At 41.6% G+C, this 21,687-nt stretch overlaps 1 protein-coding gene across 1 annotated transcript in view; it reads left to right on the top strand.

Moving 5' to 3' along the window:
- The first annotated feature begins 377 nt into the window (after positions 1 to 377).
- LOC147442428 (uncharacterized) overlaps positions 378 to 21,687 on the top strand; it is a 60,756-nt gene continuing 39,446 nt past the window's right edge. Inside the window, exons 1-23 of the mRNA XM_086528597.1 lie at positions 378 to 1,872; positions 2,823 to 2,947; positions 3,041 to 3,199; positions 3,380 to 3,463; positions 4,846 to 4,982; positions 5,187 to 5,409; positions 5,505 to 5,609; positions 6,518 to 6,587; positions 6,674 to 6,786; positions 15,252 to 15,362; positions 15,456 to 15,557; positions 15,634 to 15,714; positions 15,815 to 15,894; positions 16,644 to 16,707; positions 16,799 to 16,954; positions 17,036 to 17,086; positions 17,170 to 17,286; positions 17,387 to 17,498; positions 17,581 to 17,663; positions 17,748 to 17,933; positions 18,026 to 18,202; positions 18,340 to 18,608; positions 18,724 to 18,852. Of these exons, the coding sequence (XP_086384723.1) occupies positions 1,560 to 1,872; positions 2,823 to 2,947; positions 3,041 to 3,199; positions 3,380 to 3,463; positions 4,846 to 4,982; positions 5,187 to 5,409; positions 5,505 to 5,609; positions 6,518 to 6,587; positions 6,674 to 6,786; positions 15,252 to 15,362; positions 15,456 to 15,557; positions 15,634 to 15,714; positions 15,815 to 15,894; positions 16,644 to 16,707; positions 16,799 to 16,954; positions 17,036 to 17,086; positions 17,170 to 17,286; positions 17,387 to 17,498; positions 17,581 to 17,663; positions 17,748 to 17,933; positions 18,026 to 18,202; positions 18,340 to 18,608; positions 18,724 to 18,852 (3,047 nt within the window). The 5' untranslated portion in view covers positions 378 to 1,559. The remainder of the gene's footprint in view (positions 1,873 to 2,822; positions 2,948 to 3,040; positions 3,200 to 3,379; positions 3,464 to 4,845; positions 4,983 to 5,186; positions 5,410 to 5,504; positions 5,610 to 6,517; positions 6,588 to 6,673; positions 6,787 to 15,251; positions 15,363 to 15,455; positions 15,558 to 15,633; positions 15,715 to 15,814; positions 15,895 to 16,643; positions 16,708 to 16,798; positions 16,955 to 17,035; positions 17,087 to 17,169; positions 17,287 to 17,386; positions 17,499 to 17,580; positions 17,664 to 17,747; positions 17,934 to 18,025; positions 18,203 to 18,339; positions 18,609 to 18,723; positions 18,853 to 21,687) is intronic.

Raw genomic sequence — 21,687 nt, forward strand, 5'->3', positions numbered from 1 at the left:
AAGAGGATGAAAAGATAGTGGCCAAATCGTGGTGTGCCCCCAAGGTGAGCTTTACAGGACTTTTACCAAGGTGCAATTGACCCACTTGGACACATCCATGCATGTTCCAGATGGCCCCTTCTCAGCAAAAGCAAGAAGAAAGTTCACTTCTTTCAGCTTTTCCTTTGCCCGGAGGGAGGAAGGGAATGTAGACTTTTTTGCAAGTTTAACCTGGAGAGAGAGAGAGAGAGAGAGAGAGAGAGAGAGAGAGCTGTCGAACTAATTAGCAAAGGGGGGGGGAGATAGCAAAGGGAGGGGGGAGAGAGGGAGAGAGAGAAATTAGGGAAGGGGGGGAGAGATATAGATATAAAATCCGGTGTTTTATTGGGATAAGATAAAGACACAGAAAATTTCAAAGGTTCGAAAGAGAAAACTTCAAATGAGAGAATTTGAGAGAGTCTAGAGAGAGAAAGCTTCAAATAAGCTTAGATTTCATGGTTTCAGTTGAAATGGGGAATTCTGTTGAGGTCGAATCCTGCATGGATTTAATTAGCTATAAATACTAGAAATTGGCCCCTAATCTCTTTCCCAGTTCTGTGTTTTTGATCGCGTCCAAGCTCCCACCGTCCCACGGCTATGGCGGAATAAAATCAAAAAGCATCGCCGTTTTATGACTTCTGGTCCGCATCGCCATCTGCGTAATTCTTAGCAATCACTGGGCTCATAACTCCCCCACTGTGCTTTTCGATCATCGCCCACAACCAGGTCCTCTCTAAATCTTCCACATTCTGTGAATTGCGTGCGAGAGAGACAGATTTGCCCGCGAGCTTTAATGAGCTTTTACACAAATAACAGCGATTAGAGAGAGAAGAGAGAAACACCGTCCACGCAATAAAGCAGCCCGCAGCCTTTAATTATCGAGCTTTCGCTTCTGTGAATCTTTTCTTGTCACCATTTACACACCCCCACACGACCGTCCCGCAAGTCACGTCTTCGCCATTCACTTCGTTTTTTTTGCCCGACTTCACACATTTGTCACTCTTCCCTTTCTCTCCCTTCTCTCTCTCTCTCTCTCTCTCTCCGTAAAAGCAAAAAAAAAGCAGCACACGTTCTGAGCTTGCGCGTTGCTTGCCCAGCAGGGCTTCTACAGTTGATCTGTTGTGGAGGAGCTCTCCTTCGCAGGCGCGAATTCTTCCTTCTTCTTGATCTGCAGCAGGTCTCTGCGATTGGGTCAATTCGGACGATCAAAGAGAGATCATTAGAAAGAGCAAGAGAGAGAGTGAGAGAGAAATATCTCCCGGCTGGTTATTTTTAGACAGGTGGTTTATACATCTTCGTCATAGCCCTACAGCATCAAGTCTCCTTCACAGATTACCATTGAGAATTGTGCCTTTTTGAGCCATTCTCTTATTGCTGTGTGCATTGGCTCGCATCCGGACCATCTGCATTGCCAATCTGCAGAAATTGCAAGACAGGGAACGTCCATTCTACATTGTGGAAGCTTTCAACAGGGTAGCTCCAGCCGCATTTCTTCATCGATATCGCCTCGTAGGTTGTGCCAGCTAAGATAATCATCAGAAATGGATTACAGAGTGTTTCTTGTAAGGCCTGCTGGCACAGGAGGACGAGCAGTCAAAGGAGTGACAAGAATACTCAGGGTTTTGGATAATAGAATCTTGATATCTCCTGTTTTGCCATCCATCAATGGCACAGCTGTAGAGTACTCCTATGAGAGAATATCGAATGTCTTACCATCCATAGAAGATGAGCTCGAGCTTAAGTTTGATGTCCTTAACAACAGTGGCAGAGCTGAAACCTTAAAGTTTAGCTGTGATTCTAGGTCAGCTCTCTTGACTGCCCTGCTCAACAAGCTAGATGACGTTGATAGCTCAGGTATGTGTTTTTACTCTGTGCCCGATTTTTCTCTTTTTCTTTTGGAAAAAAAAATACAAATGTGTTTGTTCAACAAAAAAAATGCAAAAGTTCTAGATGAATGGGGGAGAGTAGAACTGATGGATAATGTGCCATCTATTTTATTGTCAGTATGAGGGTTGTTTGCAATCTAATGAGTTGAATGTTCCGTAAACGAAGTACGAAGTACTGGATCTTTGACAGCGTTTCATGTCCAAGTTGATGTTTATCATCAACTATTTGGCTGAATGAAATATCCGAGTGAATTATGGACTATGTGATTGTAGGTCTAAATCAACTTCTCTGATGCTGCAAGGATGACTGATTCCAACATGAATTTCTTATGAGCTAGTTGCAATTTTTTTGTACTCAGGCACTATCTAGGATTAGTAATCTCTTTACTTTTGTGCTTATGAACAACCTTGAGGACATGTCATGATGAGAAGTAGTCATGTTGCAGTTCTCTGTATATCAAGACTCAAGTTTTGAACAAGACATAGAGATGTTTTATTAGTGCCTGATACCTGTCTGCTGATGGTGAGTCTTTATACATAAAAGTTTTTTCATATGAAAGGCTTACAGGCCTTTAAGAATTTGCGATGAACTGTACCATTCCCTTCTTCTTTGCATGCTTGGAAATATGGCTACCGTGCCGACTTAGTTTCCTGGGAAACCAAATTTATCATCGGTTTAATCACAAGGCATGGCTCCAAACATTCAGGGCATTTATTGGCATGTTGGATGCCCTGGTCGGGTTATTGCTGTTTATGGAGATTTTTAATACTGGATGCTAATCACAAGGCATGCCTCTAAACATGGTTGCTTGGAATTTTGATTGGCATGCTGGGTATCCTGGTTGGCTTGTTGCTGTTTAGGAAGTTCTTTAAACTGGATGCAAGTTTTTTACTAAGTGTGTTTTTGAATTTCTGCAGGGATCGATTTTCCTCTGAAAAAGCACAGTCATCAACGTGGTGGATTGGTAGATACTGTGTTGAGAGTCCGCAGTGCTTCTATAGTAAAGATGATAAGTACTGGAATCAGAAATGAACGTCGCAAGGTACTTTAGCTCTTTGGTGCTTCAAATTGTGATGTATGTATTTGATTGTCACATACTGGTTCACATGAAGACTCACGTGTTTTGGGCTTGCAGATAAACCCAGCAAAGAAATTGAACCTTCTAGACATATTGAAAGTAGAGGTTCTCACCGATGATGAGCATGTTGTGCTTTTGTATTTCAAATCCCGTATAATGAGGCTATCTTTGAAAGACATTTCTCCATTTTTGCAGTCCATACAGCAGAATGTGAAAGTAAGTTTGTCAAATGTTAAAGTCTCTCAGCTTCTCCGCCCCTTGCCCTCTTCCCCCAAAACCGATCTATAGTGTAGCTGCTGAGAGGTGCTTCATATTGAAGTACCTTTAATCTTACAATCACAAATTCTGAACATTAAGATTGGTGATGCTCTTTTCACACTCTTGGTGCTTTTGCAGAGGTTTTTGAATAAAAACATTGAGATTTCAAAGATAACGTCGTCGGTGATGGTTGACAACATTTCAGCTTTTGTGCGAAAGACGGTGAGTTTTTCTATGTTTAATTTTTTTCTGTTTTCTCTTTGTGAATTTCTCAATCTTAGGACTGCAGGTTACATTGCTTAAGTAGACCTTATGACCTGTCCTTGCTGTCCTCACTTTGCTACCTTTTGCATGCTACTTACATATTTTGAAGTACTTAAATTTATCTCAGTTGGTAGTGTTTGAATAAGAGAAGGATTTCATCCTCCAAGGCAAAAGGGTGCAAGGTAAAATGCAATCTTTTGAAAGTAAGTAATGTGTTTTGCCCCATTTTTTTTGGCTAGCGGAAAATATAGGGAATAATTTAGATAGTCTATATAACACATGATGGGAGAACATTTCAACTCCACCCCTCTCACTTGTTGTTTCTATCAGACAATTGTATAGTAGAGTTAAGCGTGGTACTGAAATGTTATTAGATAGGGTTAATAAGGTTTTTGAAACTTTGAAACACCAAAATGGACGATCATTTTTAAATCTTCTTTCTTGAGAAGAAGCTTAGTACCTGGCCATATTTCAAAAGAAAGAACTACAATCAAAGTCGTCCAGCTTTAGAAATCCACCTACCTCTCTAATGCTCCTCCAACAGCATCTCAGTAACTCAAGACTAAGAGTGGAACTGTTTGACAAACCAAAGTGATAGGCCATTTTCTTTGGGAGACACATGCCAGAAAGGGAAGCTTGTTTCCCATTAAGTTTCTATTTCCTGTGATTTTAGAGTGACAGGGAATGGTCTTTGCTAATAGTCCCACACAACTCTTTACATGGCTAGCTCATTATTCTTTAGTATTATCTCATGGTATATTAGATAGATTTTGGCTTGTGTGGAGGTTGAAACATTTCCTTTGGTTGGAAAATTCATGTTGTTTCAATTTTTTAAAATACGGGGACACGTACATTTTTGGTTTACTTAATAGTACTTCATACATCATTGCATGCTGTATGATTGCTGGAGTAGAATTTGTTGGAGGATACAAGTTTTTTTAAAACGGTCGTGTTTGTAGTCACCTTCATATGTAGTAGAGAGGCTGTATGTTGTAGGAAGGTTTCAAATGCAATCCATATCTAGAGTGTTATCATATTTACCATGTTTAACCAGGCAGAACAAGGAGGCTATTTTCTCGTGGTTGAAAAAATCACGTCTTTCAAAACCATATTTTAGTCTCTGCCAGATTTTTTTTGACATTTTTCTAACATAGGTAAGTATACTCATATTGGGTTATCTTAGAAGTCCTTGTTTGAATATTACTGCTTGTATGAGTTTTTTTTTGGGTGATATTTTTCAATGTTGCCTTGGAGATTTTCGTTTTTCTAACTCACACAAATTTTAAGTCTTATTCAGTTGTCCATCTCTGTGCTGATTTTATTGGTTTTTGCACAAGCAGGGCATCTACCCTGCTTTGTATAGTTTTCAAGCTTTGAAAAAAATTGATTCGAGAAAGGAGGAACGGCCCAGGATTGTCTCTATAACGAAGGAACACTTAGTGGAGCGTTCTGGGGATGAAGTCACAGCTTTGTACAGGTAATTTTTGGTCTTCATGGAATTAACACAAGATTGAGCTTCTCATTTTGTCAACGAAGCAATTTGTCTCTCTTGAAATTGTGAGCGTGATATGTGTATCAAGTTTAGTAATTTGTGTTCTATTTTTCTAATCCTTCTCACAGAAATGTACGTCACTTATATGTTGTTGTAGCAGAGTCTGATGCTGCGTATTGCTTTTTACAGTTTGGTAGATGTTGTAGGAGTAGTTGTTAAAGAAGACGATTCAAGAGAAGTGGTGATTGAATTCAAGTCGTGGAGACCAACACAGTACACACTTGAAGCAAGAGATGACTTTCTTGCATGTATGTCTGATGTTATGGAATCATTAAAGCTGGTTAGTTTTAGCATACATGTGGAAGGATTCCTACCTCACATGTTTCCAGAGAAACCTCCACAGCTCTACCAGGTAACCAATTGATCCCGGACTGGTTAAATGGTCTGCACTGTGAATGACAAGTTCCTTGCATTCTTATGTATACATTGTTTATTTTATTTATCCAGAACGAGTGTGAGCAGTACTATGTGAACCAAATTCTAGCGGTAGCAGATGCGAACGATCACAACAGTCTACACAATATGTTAAAGGAGTATGCCTGCAATATCAATGTAAGTTTTTCAAGGTCTGTGCCACCGTATAGCATATTATCTACATGAATAGACATCTTTCAGCCTAAAAAAAGAACCATGCATTACCTGCTAAAAATGTGGCTCAAAAAGACGTGAAATCTTCTTCATAAGGTGAGGACTTTTTTTTAGTGGCAAGGGAGCTGTTTTGGGCTGGGTTTGGCTTTTCTCCATGTAGTCTATTAATAGAATTTGAGCTTAGGCTGAGCTTATCAACGTCATTAATGCCTGGTTTTTTTCTGCTTGTATTGAGAAAGCTTGACCAACTTGACTTGAATCAGGATTTTGTGAGTAGATCGTGTTGGGTTGTCTTGATTTGTTGGCTTGTGGTGTTGTTCAAAGGAGGGTTCCTGTCCACCGGTTACGCGTGTGTTATGGCTGCCCTTTGGCCCCATAATTATGCTATTTTATGAAAGGCTATGTTTTACAGCGTCATTGCCTCGCTACAAACCTATGGCAGACTTCTCAGAGCCAGCACTATGGCTATCCCTCACAGTTATATTGGTGTTGCTCAAAACTGGGGGAAAGACGTTTTTGGATGTGTATTAACCTTAGAGGTTAGATGCTTATTGGTTGCGTGTTACTATGAGGACTACCTCCTTTCACAATCTTGCCTATGTGTACACCAAAGAAAGCGGGGAACAACAGACATCCCCATAGTGCTACTGATTTCCTTGACCACTCACGCTTTTCACTCTGCAAAACCAAATTTACATAAGTGGTGAAATAATCTACCAGTATTGAAATCAAGTGAGAGATTAAGAATGGAAGCATAAGTTTTGTGCATGGGTTTTAAGTGCAACTATTGTGTATTTGATTTTTCAGAAATTGCTTGTTTGTCATGAATTGTTATGTTGTAAGGTTGGGAGCTTTCTTTGAATGGTTTTCAGGTAGGTGATTCTCAGTGTTCTGATTCTAGAGTTGTGAGGAAGGTTACCGAGGTTTTGAGAAGCTCTGGGGGTAGGTCTTTCTCCACATCTTTCAGAAGTATTTTTTGTACTGGCACATGCCATAATTTAAGACATGCAAATGTTTTTATTCTCCAGGAAATCTGAGTCTCGCAACTTGCTGTTGTTTGGTTCTACAAAGGTTGCTTGCATCTCGTCCCTGTTTTGAAGCAGTTAAGAACATGCCTGAAGTCTCATTGGCTTTAACGCAGGTATTATGATAGAAAAAATAGTCTTGCTTTATTATGTGTGTGTGTACATATCCAGAGCTTCAAAAGTTCAGTGTGCTCAGTTTTCAGAACATCTCCCTTCAGTGTATGACGGATTCCTTCATGCCTTCCATCTGCTCGTACAAACGCATGAGATAGATGTCTGTAGAGTCTTCGTAAATGGGTGAAATATGAGCTTGCTTATTGGAGGATGCGTGGTGTTGTGCCATGGCACATGCATAATGTGAAACTAAATTATCTACCTCACTCTTAATGCTTTTGCTATGTGGGACTAAATGTTACAATGTACATAGTGTCATATATGCGAAAACGGGTGCCACGATTGCAGATTGCAGTCGTGCACATACCTTGCCGGGCAGGCTAGGCCCTAGACGTGGCACTTTTGCGTATTTTATCATGTTAAAACATGCTTAATTTGCTTTAGAAATGTACAATTGTCAAGTGTTTTGAAGTGGCATGCTCGTTTCACCTAGAAAGTTCAATGCGGGCGATCTCAGCCAAAAATAGTAGGTTTTGTGCGCAGTCGTAAATGATGCATCTAAAGTGCTTGGCAAGTGAAAAAAAATAAAATGAAATTTGTTCCCAAGGGGAATGTTTAACAAATTCAGGAATTTCTTCTAATTCGTTTGGACTTTTTACGGGCCAAAAAGGGCATTTTTGGGCTAAAGATGACAAATAAGGGCCATGAATGGTAAAAAATAACTGAAAAATGGTCAAAAATAGCTTAAAATGCCACATCAATAATGGTGCTCGTGATTTCTAGTATGGGAGGAGCTTTGTAAAGAAAGAAATCAGCTCTTGAAGCCTCTCTGTGAAGGGATATGTAGGTTGCTTCCATGGTGTGCTAGTGCAGTCCAGCACTGTTCCTCCAGTGTATCCGTGCGTGTAGGTGATCCAATTAGGGTTTTCTCTCTTCAAAAAGGGGTGTGGACTTGTCTATGGAGTGCTAAAGTTTCCGTGAAATGGCCCCGACGAAGAATTGAAGGAGAAAGAAAGGGTTTTTGAAAGTGCAAACATGCACTATATTTGTGCAATTGGGAGCAAGGCTACACCAAATCATCACACACAAGAGTTTTAAGTTGATCTTGGTTCTTTTTTAGAGTGAAGCTTTCATGACTGGAGTTTTGTTCATTTTAAGTGTTTCTTTTGCTTAGAATCTTTTGCAAGTTGCTTGATTTTGATACGAACCCTCACAGTCAAGGGCTCGACGCTTTCCTAGCGGCACTGCGTACGTCTTGGCAGATTTTGGTGAACCGGACATAAAGTAGGTTAGGGTGAGGGTTTAAAAGAGTCTTTAAAGGTCTCAAATCAAAGCTTGAAAGCTATAGAGCAACAAGAGCAACAAGGGGTGCGGTTTGATCCGATCACAATGCAAATGTTTCAACCTTTGCGGTGTTTATGCAGCAGCAACAAGCTGTTGAAAGAAGGGAGCTTTCGTCAACCAAAGCCCTTCAATCAGTGGTTAAGAAAATGGACCGACCAATTTGATGGTAAAGATGTAACAAAGTATTTTTGTGGATATGTAAAGGAGATGGTGCTTGGAGTAGAGATGGTTCAAAGTTTTGAGCTAGCTGTGGTTCCTGATATCAGAGAACATGTAAGGGGATTTCAAAATGAACATGGGGAACTTGGGAAGTATTCAAATCAGCTTTGAAGGAAGATTTTTTCATGGAGGACTTTGAAAGGGTGACAAAGAGAGGACATTTTTAGAGTGGGTAGTTAGGCCAAAAGAGAGACTTTTACCTAACGAACTTCGAAGGGAATTTGAAAGGTGCTATGATCAATTGCCAAGGACTAAAAAAGCTACCTTAAACTCAGAGAAAACAGAGCTCTTTTGGCAAGCTGCAAGGAAAGAGATTCAAGAGAAGTTGGAGTTACTACTTGAGGATAAGAATGCTGAACAGGGCTTAAAGACCGATTGAAATGAGGTTGAAGATGGAGTTTCACTACTAGCTAAGCAACGACGACGAAGAGATAAGATGATAGTCAACACTACTCAAGCCCCAAGCGTTCTTGAGAGTTTCATAAAGCTTGTTATTGTGGTTCCAAAGAGTGACAAATCTGTCATAGATGACATTGTTAAAGGAATGCAAGAGCTGAAGTTAAAGCTTGCAAGGCTAGAAGAGAAGGGGCAACCATCAAGCCAACCTACAAGGCAAAGACCTCAAAACAGAGAAGGCTTTGTACACAGATGCATATGGTGTGACAATATTGACCATAAAAGGAGGGATTGTGAAAGTTTTGAAGATGCTTTGATGAAGGAGCTTATAAAGATGGCAGGATTCACTTAAGTGAAACACGTAAGCCCTTGGGGAACAAACTTTGGCAAAGAAGGAACGAAGAAGCTAGTTGAGGCATGGTTACTAGCCATGCCATCTCAATGGTTGAGATAGCCACCTATGTAGTATGGGCTCAAGGTAGATCATATTAGCCAGAAGGGAGTCAAGACTCCAGAAGAAGTATCTAATGATATTGGAAAATTGTGGCCATGCGCAATAGAATTTGCTATGAAGAAAATGACTAAGGAGGTATTGCATGAAGCTCGAGATTGCATTCGACTAGAAATAGGTTGGAAACGTAAGCCCTTGGAAACAAACTTTGGCAAAGAAGGAACGAAGAAGCTAGTTGAGGCATGGTTACTAGCCATGCCATCTCAATGGTTGAGATAGCCACCTATGTAGTATGGGCTCAAGGTAGATCATATTAGCCAGAAGGGAGTCAAGACTCGAGAAGAAGTATCTAATGATATTGGAAAATTGTGGCCATGCGCAATAGAATTTGCTATGAAGGGTAAAATGACTAAGGAGGTATTGCATGAAGCTCGAGATTGCATACGACTAGAAACAGGTTGGAATGACTCCATAGACTCTTTTGTTAGTGCATATGTATATTGCCAAATGTCAAGCCAATGAGGCCGTTGTCGAAGAGAAACGCAGGCGAGAGAATGGGGATGAAAAGCCTTCAAAAGGGCCACAAGGAGTGGAGGCAGAAATGATACAGTGCCTCTTAGAACTACTTCTCCACAAGAAATTCCTATATCTGAAGTGCCTATGCAGGAATCTTTTAAAGAAAAGAAGTAAGCAAGCAACGGAAGCTGTAAAGTAAAGGGTCCGGTCTACAAGATCCAATCTGATATAGAAAAAGCGACAAGTCTCAAAAAGGTTTTAGAAGAGAGGATTTGGAATAGTAAGGTTGAATTTATCTTGGGTGAGGTCCTTGGCATAGCAAAGCGAGAATTCCATGAAGAAATCATTGACGTTATCAAGCAGTCTTTTAATGAAGCTATCCATGTACATGGTGATGGAGAGACTTTAAAATGCACAAGAAGTACAAGTTTATGGCGAGCAAGGTGATGAAAATGTTGTTTGGATGTTACAAGTCTAGAGGGAGTAAAACAGGTTCGTTACCTGTATGATGAAATTGAAATAGAGACAACTCACAAGAGTGACTACTCCAAGAATCATTGGGCTAAAGCAATTACTGAGACCCTAGTAAAAGTGGGAGACTTAGAACAGAGCCATACATCGCATTGATAGATGATGGGTTAGAGATTAACCTCATGCCAAAGAGTCTTTATCAAAAAGGCATATGGCCAATCGATATGAACCATGAATGGATGATTCGTGTAACAAATAGCTCATCAGGGGCGAGCTATGGAGCTTGTCCAAATGTAAGGGTGGCTATAGGGGATGTGAAAGATTACCAAAATTTCTTAAATTCTTTGTCCAGGAGATGACTACCGACATAAGATGGGCACCACGCCAGCAGTCAGCACAAAACGCGAAAATCCGTACAGTTTGCCACGTTATCAATCAACGGAAAATCCGGAGTGTTCGTACGGCTGCCACATCATCAGGTGCTGTGCAAGCCTTTGTGAGTGTGTGGGTCTTGCTTTATTTTCATTCCCTTATGTCTCTTGGGCCCCATCGGACGGGGTCCCATAAGTTGGTAGGACTTCTTCTGTTGTTGCTTGTTCTTCTTAGGGTTTAGGCCCCTCGGCCGTGATCTGAAGGTTGGCTCTGCTCTTCAATGACTTGGCACGTCAACAGTTTGTGACATCCCCCCTTCTTGAAAAAGAGTAATCGTTCGCGATTACAACATATCTGCAAAACAACTCAAGTTAGCTTAGAAAAAATTACCGAGGTTCATTCCGAAGGACAATCAGTTTGCTATTTTTTTTGTTAAGGTGTTGGCTTCTCCTTTTGGCTCTTTTGATCAAGGAGTTGGCTTCTCCTTTCGTCTAGATCGGAACTCTTGATATGCTAGCGTAGTAAAATTGGCCATCACACCTAGACCGCACTGATCTTCCACGGGTTTTGATGCACTAAAATTACATACCCAGGCAATCTCATCCAGTTAGGAATATTCAATAGTTGGCACATCACAATGTAACACAAATGCTCACATCTGCATGTTACAAGACACAACAAACAACGCCGTTGAGCACTCCCTCGAGACAAACGGTGGTATCAAAGCATCAAGCTTGTACTTTTCTGAAAGCATACCGATCCTACAAAAGAGCAGACAGAGCAAATCAGAGACTAATGGATCTTATTTGAAGTATCTTCGAGTCCTGACCCCTGACTTATTAGCCACTCCCGCACATACTTCATCGCGCATCGGGCGCGCTCCCGTCTTCACCGCTCATGTCTTACAGGGCATAAGCCAAAAAGATCACTCGCAAAAGAAGGATCCAAGATTTGTTTCGAGTTATTGTTTTTCTCAAAAGCAGTGCCATGTAGATGTTGATGTCTATAGCTACCAAGCCGCACACCCCAAGGACTTGGAAAATCTTTCAAGGAAATTTTTGCCCGAAGTTATATGGTTTCTGACATCACTTCTGGCAGAGTGGGGTATCCTGAAATGCTTGCCACGGAAACCCTAGCAGATAATAGCTTGAAATTTCTAGACATCTCTCAACAAATGTCTCTTCTCAAGCTGATAACTTCGGAGGTCCAGTGTGACTGTCAGGTCTTGGGACTACCATCACCAACACAGGAACATTGCTTGTCGAGGCCTGTTTCGACTATTCAAGAGTTTGTGGATCGTGCTGCGGTCGGCTACGATCTTATGGAAGGAACCTAACCCTAATTTTTGGTGCAGGTTTCAAGATGGAAAGTCAGTCGACTTTTCGAGTTCGACTGATGTCGAGATTGCTTTTTAAGTTTGAGTTTTGTTTGAACTTGTTTGGTGATCTAGTTTGAAATTTGTTTGAAATGGATGGTATCTGTTTTGAACCTGTCTTGGTGTCGATTTGAACTGTTTGACTATACTGGTTTCATTGATATTAGAGTGACGGCCACCTCTACGGTTTCCTCGTTGAAATGGACGCCTTCGAGCATAAAAAGCATGTTCCATCTGTTGAGACTCAGTCTCCTCTTGTGAAATCATAGTTGTATCATGACCAACATTATGTCGTTCTTGACATTGAGAGTATTCAATTAAAGACATGCAGGCTTGGTCGAAATCGAGACCATCTTTATTAGAAAGAGTGGTAGCAATGTTATCATAAGAAGAGTCCTTCACCGTGTCAAGGAGAAGTGTAATCAGTTGTTTTGTGAAACAGGATCACCGGCAGTAGCAAGTTGATTAATAATGGATTTGAAAGACTCAATATATCCAATCATGGCAGTACCAACTTGATATTGTAGCTTGTTAAGAAAACCTCTCAAATAAAGTATTTTTGTAAGTGGCAAGCATTTTCAAGTTTCCCCATTCTGACCTAATCTGGACTTTGAACATAGAAGTCATGTAACTACGTGCAAAAACTCTCTTGAAAGCTTGCGAGGTCCTTGGAGCATGCGGTTGTGTCGCGATTGTGGTCCATCATTGCATAGCATTATCTTTAAGAAATCCCGCTGCTCGAGAAATCTTGGATTCTTCTGTATAGTTCCCCAAAGCATAGATGTTGTCGAATTGCTGTAGGAACTGCAATGCTTTCTTCCGATCCTTCATCCCGGAAAAAGTGAAAAATTTGATTGTCGTGCCGCCATCCTTGAAACCTTTGGGTTGGTTAGGCGCATATCCTACGTACGAATAATAAGGGTATCCATATGGGCTCCAACCATTGTAGCTTGGTGGCGGTGGTGGTGGGGGCAACGGCGGTTGCATTGGATTAGGGTCATATGGTTGCACCATATTCTCGAAGATTCCCCCGATCGGCATAGACGGCTGGGAAGGTTGCCAGTTGGAAGCCCTCGTACTTTCTGGTGCCGGAGGAGGAGGTACCACCTGTGGCATCAGAGGGGGTAACATGTAATTCAAAAATTGTTGAAAACTTTGCAGCATTGGAAGGTTCTGCTGAGGATGCCGCGAAAGAATGGCGTGAAGCTCGTCGAGAAGAAACTGTAAATATTCTGCTGAATCCATGAATGCCATATGGCGTCTTGGGTTCTTTATGGGTTTATGCCCTGTAAGACAGAGCGATGAAGACGGGAGCGCGGCTGACAGGTGACCCAAAGAGTATTGGCCCCAAACCTTGATGCCCCTTTCGGTATTTCTTTATAGTGCATCAACTCAGTACAAGCGGGTTTCCAGACTATGCACCTTCTCCAGGAAGCATGCTAGAGAATGAGCCCATGGCCTCATATTTAAAGGCCCTAGGCCCAAAATCAATTTACATGAAAAGCCTTCAAACTTAAAAGCAATTGGCCTCAAAAGCAATGCCCAAAAAGCTGCCAGCGTAGATCACGGAAATCCGTACAACTGCCACGTCAACAGTCATCGCAAAACGCGAAAATCCGTACAGCTTGCCACATCATCAATCATCGGAAAAATCTGGAGCGTCCGTACGGTTGCCACATCATTAGCTGTTGTGCATGCCTTTGTGTGTGTGTGTGGGCCCTGCTTTATGGACTTCTTCTCTTGTTGCTTGTTCTTCTTGAATCTTAGGGTTTAGGCCCCTCGGTCGTGATCTGAAGGTCGGCTCTGCTCTTCACTGACTTGACACGTCAGCAATTTGTGACAAGTGACAACTACATACCCTCTTATCCTGGGACAACCATACATCACTGCTACCTGTATGGAAACAAAGGTGATGGACGATGGGTCAGCTTATGCTAGGATAAGGAGCAAGGATCGGAAGCGTGCGGTTGAATCCTTACTGTTTTTGTGGACCATGAAAGGAACTATGAAATTCTTAGAGAACAACCCTTGCCAAAGACAAACAAAGAATTCAAGGACTACAGGCCAAGGGGAAAACTCCTCCAATGCCCTTCACGAACCTCAAATACTCCTCTGAAAGCCGATCACACAAATTTGCACTTCTCCCCAAAAATTGGCCTCCAAAGGCCACTCCTTCCCAAGCCGATCCTGAAGGATCTCTAAGACCAATGAGCTCCAAGTTTCCTTCGCGAGCAAAAAATGGGCTCCAACTGTCCCTACCAATCCATGGAAACTTTGACCCAATTACCCTCCAATTTGTCGCCGTCAAGACTTTGGGAGTTTTCGTCGTCAAGTCAAGCTTTTGCCGGAATGGGCGTTCTAAAACGCTGGTGGGCAGAGGGGTTGTAGTCAAAGGCACAAAAAGCATGCATTTGAAAACGCAGGGCCAAGAGGGTGGGGGAGAACTTGTTGTCGTCGCTAGTAGTGGGGAGAAGACTTGGCGTTTCACAATGCACACGCAATTGCTGTCTCCGGCATTGCTGTCTCTCCCTATCACCGTGGCGTTTTGAAACGCCGTCTTGGGACGTTGCCTGGGGTTGTCGACGGCTTCGCTGTTTACAGCGTTTTCAGACGTTCGCAGCGTGCTCGTCTTCAGCAAGCACCGCCGGGGGGAGAAGGTCGCAGCGTCGCCATGGCCACTTTTTGCGCAGCGATTTAAAACCCTAGCCAATTGAATGTCGTCGATAACAAGGGGCACCGGTAGGGGAGCAAAATGCATGTGTTTTAAAACTCCACCAGGAAGAAAGCGTGGACGCCGCCAGCTCTCCGTGCCTTCACGGGGTCTCTTCTCCGGGCTGCCTTGCTCGCCCAAGGTCGTGGAGCACTATGCTCTGATCATCATGCACACTGCAGTAATTGGAGCTGCAAAGGAGGTCTCGGCACTGTAGAAGACAGTCCAATTGCTGAAGGTGCCTCTTGTAATCCAAAGCCTACTCAGGAGATCAGGCTTTGGGAGATATGTGACTAATTCACTTATTTGTTTAAAATTTAGCATTGTTACCTTAGTCTTTTGTATTGGACATTTGGATCATATGATGATGCTGTAATATTCCGGTCTCATAGATTTTTAGGCCTACAGCAGACGTAAAAAACATTTCATTGAACACCTCATCTCATTTCTCAGCTCTCCTTCTTTGAGGATTGGCAAGAGTAGCTCCATTACTTTTTTCAATAAGATGTTGTAATTTGTAAACCAGGAAATGAGTTCTTTGCAATTTTGATGTTTTTATAGTTCTTTTGGTGACGTTGAGTATTTGTTTTTGATTGTCATGTTTGGTGTGCAGTGTGTTCACTCAGCAAATTTTGTGCTGAGCTATCTTGCTGCTGTGACCATTCGAGCAGCAATAAAGTTTGCTAATGAAACAGCGGCTATAGATACAGCATCCATGTCAAAGGTAGGAAGCAGTTCTGTTCTGTATATAAATTCAGATTTAGGTTATGGTTTTTGAGATAAGGATTCAGGTAGAAATTAGCCTACATGTCTGCAGCTAGAACTTGCGAACAAAGGAGTTTTCTTGAGTGCAGATAACATGCAACAGCTTACCTCCTTGTTGCATACGTTTGCCCTTGGAAACAATAAGGCCCTGCAGGTCAATTCTTACATCACAGTTGAAACATAATCTTCATGGCTGGACAGGCGTCTGACCTCATCTGTTTTGCTTTCAGTTATATGGAATTTTACAGACTTTCCTCTCTGCTGTAAGCTCTCCAACGTATGAGCTGGAGAGTGCACGAGGGTGGGCAAAGGTGTCACTTGCATTCTCTAGGATTTTACCTGCATCACATGATAATCTTGCTGAAGCTTTACCACGTACTCACTCAGTTTTGTGCACTGATTCTTAACCAGATTTTTGAAGCTTGCGTTCTTGGATCAGCCGGCATTTTTTGCAACCTTTGTAGATCAAAGAGTGCTGTAGTTTACTGCAGGTATATCATAATGAAATACAGGTGTACCTTTAGGGGTTGAAATTTTTTAATGATCAGAAACATTTTCCGTAATTATTTTGGTGCTTCAATTTAGAGGCTAGATATTACTGATCTTAATGGTTGTAATCTGTGGATATAAGAGTGCTTTTATATCAGATCAATAGTTGATCACACTAATGGATGAGGAAACATTTTTCCTGGGCAAGGAAATGGACATCTAGATGCCAATAATAGTCTACCTAGTCATAAACATGTATCCTTTTAGTTCCAGACATGGAGCAAACCCAGATTTATGCTCATCAGAATTTGAAACACCTGCTTCATCTTGAAACTTCTGCATTAGAAAACTTGTAGCTATTTGAGGTCTTACCCTTTTGTTGATGCAAACTGTCCTGAAGGCTCTACTGCAAGCTGATTAATATTATTTGGTATAGTTTCTCCTCTCTAAAGATATTCATGATGATAACTTTATTGAAGGGTGGATGAACCCTTTAATTGCTCGTTGTGATGCTGCTTTGAGTATTATCATATAGAGCAGCCGTTCTACGACTACATGCTATACTCCATCAAGGATGTGCTTATAAGTGCTGCAAAGCAAAGATCTTGACACATGAAAGTTTTGAACTATCAAAAAATAAAAGTCGGTCGATAATCCAGGCTACTTTGATTATACTTTGTTTTAGGTATTGGCTGCTACTACTGCTAAGTTAAGAACGTTGTATGCTAATGCCTGGCTTGGCTTTTTGCAGCAATACTTTATTCTTAAAGATCGTGCTCACCCAGGCTTCTCCACCAATAGCAAGTCAACTGCAAGTAATCTTATTTTTTCTGTATGCGGACAGTTTATTTTTTCTGAAAACTATACTCACCGTTCTTACCAATGTACTTTTCTTGGCTGCTGCAGAAAGTCTGCTTGGATCGTGCTATCATATTGATTTATCTGAAGGATGCAATTTTTGCAAATGATGAAGCAACACGGTCCAGGAGTGGCAATCTCGTCTACTTAATGATTGAAGGAAATAAAGTTTCTAAGAAGCTCTTGGAAGCTTTGCTACCAAAGGTTTGACGGCGTGGTTCAAAATACTTTTTTATCCCTTTGCGGAATTACAATATGATGAGTTCTTTAAGTTCTTTTTGACAGGGCGTAATGCATTTGTACACCACTAAAGTTGTTCAGATGGGCTCGCAAAGGGTAAGTTGTTTGGCATAGCTGTTTTTACTTCTGTAATAGGGATAGCAAATAGTGAATCATTTGGAAGATTTTGTGACTTGTAGGAGGAGACTGCAAACCGGTTTTCTGCTTGGATGGAGATTTTGGACCTTCTACGGAAAGATAACTTCTTGACACCCATTTTGGTTTGGAATGAAGCAAAACGAGCAGAGCTCAAAAAGGTAAGAATGGTTATGGTAATGAATTTCGGTAAGAACATCACAAGAGAGATGTCTCAATTTGTTGGAGGCGTAAGTGCTTGACTTCCCTGGTGTTTCACAGTTTCTTTCAGATGAGGTGGAAGCATTTTATGCAGTGGCTGAGAACAACAAAGATCTGCTTTTCAATAGTTCTGAAATGCAGCTCACGTATGTGTCTGCGAGTGAAGGTGCAGGTACAGAATTAACATATAATCGAGTCACTTGCCATTTTGATATTGGTAAGATCCTTATTTTGTGTTTTTGGTGTTTTTGAAGGCTCAATTGTGGATGGAGTTCATCTTGAGCTGCTTGTAGACCATCAACCTGCAGCAGACGACCGGAGAATTGAGTTTTGGAAGGTAGAAATCATAAACATGCACGAATTTATTTGTGGAGAAATAGCTTCAACTATGAGAAGGCAAACTCAAAACTATATTTTGCAGCTTCGGGATCCTTTGTCCACCTTTGAAGCGGTTCTTCAAGCTATGGTGCTAGGGTTTACACCTCTATTTGGACAGAACAACTTACCAGAAGTTGATTTAAGATTGGCTGCACATGTACTTAGCTGGATATATGAGCGGCATGCAGAAGACATTCAGCATTGCTTGGGAAGGCTTAATGTTATTGAGGTTTATTATTTGCTTAACTCTTTAGGTTGATATTTTTTGTACTTCTCATTTTCAATCGATTCTCGTGTATTAATTTTGATTGTCTTGGAAAGATAATTGTGGGGATGCTGCGTGAAGTCATTGAGTCTGAACACCAAGTTTTCGTCTTCAAATTGGTAGTATTCTTGCTTGCAACTGTGGAGATTGGCAGCAAGGACAATGCACTCCGTTTCTTGAGTGCAGGGGGGGCAACTATTTTAGTCCCTTTGATAGTTTTGGCCTTATCCAAGGTGAGCCAATCTTGGTTCAATCTTCTTCATTTTGCTGTGATGTCGCATATGGACTTCTTTAAATCTTTTGCTGTGATGTCGCATATGGACTTCTTTAAATCTTTTGCTGTGATGTCGCATATGGACTTCTTATACAGTGCTGTAGGGATAAGTATGCGTTTGAGTGTGATGCATGGAATATGGGAGATAAAAAGTATTCCCGCAGTCATGAGACAGTTCTAGTCAGGCATTTGGATGGTCAAATAAGGACAGTACGAGTGCCTTCTGGACGATTTTATGAGGTGCTGGATAAGGCTGTACAGGATGGAAGTTTGGATGCAAAAGAGGGTGTACATTGGCAGGATGACTCTGTGCATGAGAAACTTCAACTTGGCTTAGCTTTAGATCTTCTAGAAGCAATCATGAGGTCATACTATTTAGTTTTATTTTTGGTGTTCCTAAAACAGGAATCTTAATTTTTTTGAGTTTCTTTGCGGAACAAGTCACTGAAAGCTCCCAGGCGTCTATATGCTTTTTCACAGATTGTCTGGCATTGATAGCAACACTCAGGAGTTTCCACCACCTGTAGCTTGCAGCCACCTTTCCAAGGAAGAGTTGCTGTGCCATCTTGTGCAAATTCTTCTCTGGGCAAAAGGTTCAGTTTTTGGGAGGTACATGATGAATTATCAAACAATTTTAAGACTACTTTGATCCAAGTGTTTGCCAAGCATTTGAGTGTCTCCATTGTGTTATATATTTGCAGGTCTACTTGTTTTTCTGCAGAATTCTAATTGCTTTATAATATTTGAGCTATATGGTTACTATTCTTTCTGATTACAACAACTGACAGTAAACAAATAAGTAATGTTTTTTCACTCTTGAGAATTGGCTTTGAGGAGAAAATAAGCTGTGGTTTATGGTGTGAGCTAAGAAGAAAAGAAGACGTGAATTTATCAAAGTCAAAGCAGGGCCAAAAGGTTCTCTCTTATTGAGAGTAATAGAAAATAACCCTAAATTTGAAGGTTAATAACTGCCGATCTAACCAAAGTGCTATATGCAATGACTTGTGCCTCTCATTTGGAAAACTAATACTACAAGCCTAAAGCTACAGGTTAATAACTGCCTATCTAAAAATGTACTTATAGTCGAAAATGCAAGTTGTCACTAGAAAGCTCCCTCAATGAACTCTCTTTCTCCTGAGAAGATGTATCTGTGCGTGATGTAGATGCCTTGGCATCCTCCTACTATTTGCTTGATAGTAGCTCTGATCTTTCTATGGTGAGGGTGCCTGGTGTCTTCCTAGGTGGGCATTGCTTGGCATATCCACTATCTCCCTTTGAATCCTTTCATCTGCCCGTTTCTATCATCAGTTGATGTAATGAGGTACATCCTGACCAAGAGTCGCGTGTAATCCATGTGATGCTGGAAACCATATAACTAGGTGAATGACAAAGCAGTTTGTGGGGAGCTGAAGAAAGTGACTCAAGTAATGTTCAATCCTCGTGCCATGGGTATTCTTTCTTGTCTCAAATCTCAAGGGAGTTTCCATAATCTATGGAGGAAAGTCACTTTCTGGAACAAGGTGTCAACCACCATAGGTGCTGCCCCCATCTCTGCTTGGTTTATCTTGTGTGGAATTTATGGCTTTCACCCTCATCATACGTTATATCGTCATGACCAATGGCCTCTCCATGTGCTTCTTTGCATCATCATGCACCCTCTCTAGCCCATCATGTCACAACTGAGTGACATGGCATGCCCCTGTGGACTGAAAGAGGAAGGGGCCAAGCTGAACCTGAGTCCAATCAAAAGAGCCAACCCAAAGCTGATGTGGTAGGCCTGGAATTTGGGCAGGTTACATGCTGTGAAACGCAGCCTGTGGCAACTGGGCGCTGAGCCTTTGGGTGACAGAATCTGAAAGCAATTGACTTTCTGGCTTTTTGAGTATCAGTCATTAAAATCCCTGAGTATATGGGAGTTGGTTATTTAAGAGCGGTCGCTGTTGATCGCCGAGGGCCTAAAAATTAAAAGCCTAATGTGAGCTCTGGATCATTAGTCGGGAGATCAGAGCTCAGACTGGCAGTTATATCACAACTCAGAGATTAATAAAAAGAAATGTTAGGAATTTTGCAGGTCATCTCCTTGGTTTCCCCGTGAGGACTTCTTTGTGTATGTAGCCTTGTACTCTCTTGAGTTTGCAGAGTTTTGCACGGCAAGGCTTGTCCAGCATATTGTTTGGAGAGTCAAGAGGAGAAATGGCAATGGGAATGAAGTGGGGGAAAGCTCGAAGGTTGGAGCTCTTATTCTACGCTTTTTAACAATAGAAGGTAGCAAAGAGTTTATTGCTCTTAGGAAAACACTTAAGGGTACATGGATATTTTTAGGAGATGATCTCACATTAAGTCAGCTTGCACACATGCAAGAATGTATGCCGGAGGAAGGCAAGTTGGCATTTAATAGAGGTGGGAAGGTTATCCTAGAGCGGCATGCCAAATGTCGTTAGGAGATCTATGGGACCTCTTTGAAGCTAGTTTTGTGGAAATCCAATGGAAACTCCACCTCACTGTGTATCATCTCAAGTTTGAAGTTCGCTTTCAGACCAAGTATTTGAAGTGTTTATAGATTCGTTCCGGTTGTTTGAAATTCTGGTTCATTTGATCTTTCTTGTTGGCATGTGGTGCCTTTCTATCAGACATGATAGTTGTTTGTGGCTGTCCCCTAGTGCGTTGAAGGCATGGTCCCCAAATAGCTGAGCTCCGATGCGATTATAACTGGCCCACGCTACATGCCAATGGGAGAATCACTGAAACAAACTTTAAACAGTTGGAAATATCACTTTAAACAATTCGGAAATAGAATCGACAATAACTGAGGCCTTCAAACTTGAACACTTTGAGACTTTAGACGACCTGAAAGAGGTGGAGTTCCCTTTTAGAGAGTTTTGGCCCCTGAACTGTGGCCCCTGAACTGGTGCCCTTGGCAGTATTTCTTTATTCATTGACCAAGTGTTGAAGTTACAGTTGCTAGAGCACACACGTTCTTGGAGTCTTCCACACAATCAACAACTGAGAACTAATGGCACCTTGGGCTGTCTTTTATTGGTAGTGTCCCACAAAAGCTCCAAAAGAAAAAAATACAAATAGTGTAGGGGAAAGCTGTTACAGGGATCGGCAACACGTGCCAACAGGAAAGGACAGATCGAACAACTTTAAGCACTTCAAATAACAACTGAATTGAAAGAGATAGAGATTGCACAACACATGAGACGAGAAGTGGCGGAGTTCCACCCCAAGAGTGCACTGGCCCCAAACCTTGGCGCCCTTTTCGGTATTTCTTTATATTGCTTGAACTCAGTACAATGCCGGTAGTCCATCCTTTGCACCTCTGCGCGAGAGCCAGCCAGAGAATGAGCCCTTGGCTCATGTTTATAGGCCCTTGGCCTATGAAAAGCAGCTACATGAAAAGCTTCAAACTCAAAAGCACTTGGTTCCAAAAGCACTAGCGCC

This window comes from Adiantum capillus-veneris, chromosome 14 (genome assembly GCF_014529385.1).
Source record: "Adiantum capillus-veneris isolate H3 chromosome 14, ASM1452938v2, whole genome shotgun sequence".
Classification (NCBI taxonomy): domain Eukaryota; kingdom Viridiplantae; phylum Streptophyta; class Polypodiopsida; order Polypodiales; family Pteridaceae; genus Adiantum; species Adiantum capillus-veneris.